Raw genomic sequence first — 6,000 nt, forward strand, 5'->3', positions numbered from 1 at the left:
AAATTTTTATTTTGGCAGTCACCTGGTGAGGGAAATCCCTTTGGTGTAAAATGATCAAGGGAGATCATTGTTGCCTTTCCCAATCAGAAATATGTAAGATGCTTATAACCTCTATTTCTCCATATATTTGTCAGAGAAATTAAGAAATGAATGCACTTCTGTTTTTATTCAGAAAAAAAAAAAAAAAAAAAAAAAAAAAAAAGTCTGACCCATTGGAATGTTATCCAGTAAAGGTGGTGAGGCATGTCATCTGGGTTATCCCGCATGTAAAAACACAAGGTTTTAAATATTTTCAGTTTTGTTTGTGAACGATATGAAGTGCCATACCTTGGGTGTATATACTTTGTATGTATGATTATTATTATGTAAGATAAGCAGCAGTTGTATAACTTAAAGTAGAGAGCTTTAATTTATGTTGCCTGAAAGCTTGAGTATACTGCTACTTAACAACACCAGCTTGAGGCTGCTTCGCTTTGCATGGCTGCTTGTTCAGTTGTTGCTTGACCACAATATACTCATATGTTATTGTCAGCTCTTTTCGTGAGTTATAGTGATGAATGTGATTTGGTTGCTGCTTAAATGTATTGCAGATTTCATGTTCATACAGTGTAATTGATTATAGATATCCATTTAGAAAATGGTGGTATTTTGATGTATCTATATCTTTGTATAGAAGTATGAATTATCAGGTAAGGTTTCATCATGACATTTCAGACATGTAATGACAAAGTAATTGGTATTGTTTTTACCCACTTTTTGATTGAAGACTTCCAAAGCCATTTCATGAGGATAGAATAGATATCATGTATATGGTACTTAATTTTTTCATAATATGTATTTTCAAGTAACATTTGTCTTAAATTGAACTTAGTTGTTTTTAAAGGTTATCCTAATTTGTTTTTTCCCTCTCCCCAGCGTGGAAAGCATCCGAGTTACTACTTCATGAACAGGGCCGATGTAGTGAATATGATCAAAGAAATATATGAATAATGGTTGCAGTGGAGTTAATCATAACCCAATATTTTCATTATATTCTGTGGGTTAATATTGCTATGTACAAGTGAAGACAGAGGGAGACACGGTGAAATTGAATTTTTGATAAGTAAAATGTACTCAGTGTGCATTTTGATAGTTACTGAAATGGTGATGCCAATCAGCTTTAAGGTAAATAATGTATTTTGTCATGAGTCACATATATTTCATGTAAAGTTAGTCATATAGACACAAAACATAAACTTCGATTTTAAGTGTAGGGAAATAATATACATTTGTATAACAGACATGTGTGAGCACATGTAGCACAACTATGACATCATTATCCTTATCACATAAAAGAAAGTGATTATATTGTAAACCATTATTGGTCTTCAAGTTCTATTTATTCATCATAATGTTGTATTTACCTAACTGTAGTATACAGGAAAGGAGCTACACTTGGGGTCCTATCTATTTTTTCAATTATCATACCGTATAACCTCGAGTAATAGTCGAACGTTTTTTACCTTTTTTAAGCTGAAATTAGGGGTCGACTCATACATATGTGCTATTTTCAAAGGAAGAAATTCATGATTAGAATGAGTGAAAATAAAAAATTAAGAGCCAGATTGAAATAAACATAATGAAGAACAAAAGAAATCTCCATAGAACCGAAAGTACAGGGCTTGAACTAGGTGGAGTCTGGGTTAAACTCACCCCTGACCGTTAGAGGGGGTTTACACGGTCTAACGGTTTGTTGAACGCGGTTCGACGAACACGTGTTTAAAGTGATGTGTGAACGGGGTATTTGGTTGTCGAACACGTTGGTTAAACCCCAAATACCCCGTTCACACGTCACTTTAAACACGTGCCTGTCGAACCGCGTTTGACGAACCATTCCGTGTAAACCCCCTCTTATAGCTCAAACCTCCCGCACTCAGAACTATGGAGACTTGTTTTTATAGACCAGATTTACTATACAGGTAACCTGTTTCTCCATATTAACAATCTATTCAAATATGCAGCCTATTTCTGTAGTTTATCCGTATATAATTGGTATTTAAAAGTTTAAACGATTGTCGTCAGCACATCATAGTACACTGATTAACAAATGTTGTTTCACATGACCAGTGCCATCTATTGGCATTTCACGCTGTTCATGAAGAAAAGAATGAGAGTTAAAGAAACATATACAATTCTGAAGACATTTCATTTTAAAAAGTATGTTCACATGGAAACACACACATTACGATAATTATAACAAACATTTTACATAAATACGTCAGAGACTTGGGCCGACTTTTACACAAGGTATATGAAAAATTCTAGATTATTTGGTCCCTCAGGGGGTTGACTTTTACATAAAGTTAACAATTACTCGGGGATATACGGTAATTTTTTTTATGTCTCTTCTTGTGTTATTTACAAAATTTGCTGCTCTTTTGAACTTAGGGATTGTGTAACTCCCATATTTAGAAGACCCAATACTTGAACCTGGGAAAAATCATATTCCATATTTGTACAAATACTATATGCTTAAGAGTCCATCCCTTTATTTATTGTTTTTTTCTCTCTCTGTAATATTGGAACTCTCTTCAGATATCTATCTGAAAACAACTTGGATCCTTTCAGAGTATCATAACAATTTCCTTCTTCCTGTTTTAATTCTAAAAGATGTATTCTTTTCTCAGTCTGTTTAAAACCAGTGTTTTATGGGCTTGCATATCATTTTCATTCAATGTTATACTAAACATTATTTTTCTCATTTTGGTACTCTTGGATGAATGTAGAATAAAAAGAAATTATTAGGTATTTCAAACTCTTTAGTTCAATGACCATTCCATTACTTAAGAAAATTGTTTGATGTTAAGTTATATAGAATCTATAAAACATTTTACTGGGTTCAAGTTGATCTTTATGGGTCACAATGGTTTTGGCAAATGACATTTTTATACCCCAAGTGGCTCAATATGGATCCATGATTTGGATTAGGCTTCCATCTAAAAACACAAAAATGTGATTAGTGGCTGCTGTGCCCTTACTGGGGCAGAGTGGAAAAGTATTCTGTGTACATCTCATTTGAAATAAAAAACCAAGTGAGTTAAGTTCAAATAAACATAAGATAAAAAACCAGAATGTGATGATTATACCCCATACCAAGAAGTTTGGCCATTGCCAGATTTGTACAAAATAATGATAATTTTTCCCTAAGACTAAGTTAAGAGCAATCTTTATAGTTTATCTGGGAAGGAGAAAAAAGGATGTGTGTGATGGGAGTGAAAAAGATGAAAATGTTTCTCCCACCTTTCTTTGTGACAATATCGGAGTGGATTGCGTGTATATATATATATATATATATATATATATATATATATATATATATATATATATATATATACAGACCCTCCTCAACTTACGTTTTAGTTATGTTCCGAACGGCCGAATATAAGTTGAAAATGAACGTAAGTTGTTACTGTACCATACATCCGTAAATTCTATTACCGTATCTTATAAAATGCCCCTAAATCATTAATTATACACATAACATTGTAAAATGATAACATTAATTTCAAATAAATTAAATTCAAGCAACATAAATTGAGATGGTGGAGGAGGAGGAGGGGGAGGACGAGGAGGAGGAGGAGGCAAGGCACGTTCAGTCTGTCGTTTGTGCCATGTAAACAATGGACGCAGCGTCATGCGTAAGTATCGTTTTAACTACGGAGAGCGCGCTAAACTAAAAAATTCACTCATTTTTTTTTTCTGCCAGTTCAAACGTAAAATCGAAAAAACGTAAAACAAATGAACGTAAGTAGAGAAGCGTCTGTATATATATATATATTTATTTGTATATACAAATATGTAAATGTACAGACACTCCTCTACTTACGTTCATTCGTTTTACGTTTGAACTGACTGTAAAAAAAAAAAAAAAAATTGTAAGAAAAAAATTCGAGTGAATTTTTTAGTTTTGCACGCTCTCCGTAGTTCAAACGATACTTGCGCATGACGCTGTGTCCATTGTTTACATTGCACAAATGACAAACTGAACATGCCTTGCCTCATCCTCCTCCTCCCCCATCTCAATTTATGTTGCTTGAATTTAATTTATTTGAAATTAATGTTATTATTTTACAATGTTATGTGTATAATTAACGATTTAGGGGTGTTTTATAAGATACGGCAATAGAATTTACGGATGTATAGTACAGTAACAACTTACGTTTGGCCGTTCGGAACGTAACTAAAACGTAAGTTGAGGAGCTTCTGTATACAGACGCTCCTCAACTTACGTTTTAGTTACGTTCTGAACGGCCAAACGTAAGTTGAAAATGAACGTAAGTTGTTACTGTACTATACATCCGTAAATTCTATTACCGTATCTTATAAAACACCCCTAAATCATTAATTATATACATAACATTGTAAAAAAAATAACATCATTTTCAAATAAATTAAATTCAAGCAACATAAATTGAGATGGTGGAGGAGGAGGAGGAGGATGAGGCAAGGCACGTTCATGCTGTCGTTTGGCCATGTAAACAATGGACTCAGCGTCATGCGTATCGTTTGAACTACAGAGAGCGCGCTAAACTAAAAAATTCACTCAATTTTTTTTTTTACATTTTTTTTTGCAGTCAGTTCAAACGTAAAATCGAAAAAACGTAAAACGAATGAACGTAAGTAGAGGAACGTCTGTATATGTACGAGTATATTTACACTCATGCCTCGATTTAACGGACTAAAAGGGGGGAACACCGGTCCGCTATACCCGATTGTCCGAAGTTTCCGATACTACTGTATTTCAACAATTACGTTATGAAAATATGAGGAATGAATACAGTACGGTACTTTTACTTAAGCACACTATCCAATCTGTTAGTGTAAATACCTGGGATCTGGCCCAAAATTGTCACCCTAAGAGTACCAAGTCCAAAATCTTCATCAACCGAATACTTCAGCGAATATTGGGTAAGTTGTTCCTTTTGTTTACGAATATCACAGTTTGTTTCTTTACTCCATATTCATCACACACCTGCTTCACCGACACTCCACTTTCCAACTTTTTAATCAACTCAAGCTTCTGTGATACTGTTAAATTGACTCTTTTCCTCTTTTCTACAGGATGTACAGGTGCCATGGTTAAAAAAAACTGTTGAATTATTTCACAAACAACACACAAAACAGGGCCAAAAAGGTAAAAAAACACGGACCAAACAGCTCCACGTGTTCCGGCACAGTTGTAAACAAAGCGACCACAGGTCATCTGGCGGTCAACTGCGTAAACATCGGACAGCGTCCGGTCGCTCCGGACAATCCGGAAGCTACAGATTTTGTCCGTTGCATCCGAAAATCCGTTAAAGTGAGGTCCATTAATAACTGGCCAATTCTAATGAAGATCTGTGAAGTCAACAGGGAAGCTATTGATACTGAAGTAAGAAACAAAGTATCAAATTTAGGCCTAAAACATTCAGCTGAGGAATTACTGGATCGATTGCAGCCAATAGCAAAGGCTCTAGATGAGGTACAGAGTGACAAGTGCACTATTGCTCAAGCGGTAGATGTTTGGAAGAAATTACTTAGCCATTTCACAAACAATAAACAAGCTGAAAACTGGCGGAAAAAAAGGTATGAACAGTTTATCACCAAAGCTCACATACTTGCCAACATGCTTCATCCAGCACTTCAAGGAAAAATGCTCAGTGCAGAAGAGGTGAATATTACTATGGAGTATGCCAATGAGAAATATACAACACTTATTCCTGTCATTATGAAGTTTCAGGCAAAATCACCTCCTTTCCAGGCGTTCAAGTTTACTGAGTCTGTGACCAAGACCCTGACAGCTATTGAGTGGTGGGATTCACATACAGCCATGTTAGACAGTGATATTCTATTATCAGTGCGTCAACTCCTAACTGCAGTAGCCTCATCATCACGAGTTGAAAGAGTTTTCTCCTCCTATGGACTTATACAAAAAAATTACGGAACTGCCTCGGTAATGAGAGGGCAGCCAAATTGGTCTTC

At 35.0% G+C, this 6,000-nt stretch overlaps 1 protein-coding gene across 1 annotated transcript in view; it reads left to right on the top strand.

Moving 5' to 3' along the window:
* LOC143019110 (uncharacterized) overlaps positions 1 to 1,746 on the top strand; it is a 91,579-nt gene extending 89,833 nt beyond the window's left edge. Inside the window, exon 11 of the mRNA XM_076174806.1 lies at positions 916 to 1,746. Within this exon, the coding sequence (XP_076030921.1) occupies positions 916 to 990 (75 nt within the window). The 3' untranslated portion in view covers positions 991 to 1,746. The remainder of the gene's footprint in view (positions 1 to 915) is intronic.
* Positions 1,747 to 6,000: the final 4,254 nt, after the last annotated feature.

This window comes from Oratosquilla oratoria, chromosome 36 (genome assembly GCF_046742065.1).
Source record: "Oratosquilla oratoria isolate Oo_2021 chromosome 36, ASM4674206v1, whole genome shotgun sequence".
Lineage (NCBI taxonomy): Eukaryota > Metazoa > Arthropoda > Malacostraca > Stomatopoda > Squillidae > Oratosquilla > Oratosquilla oratoria.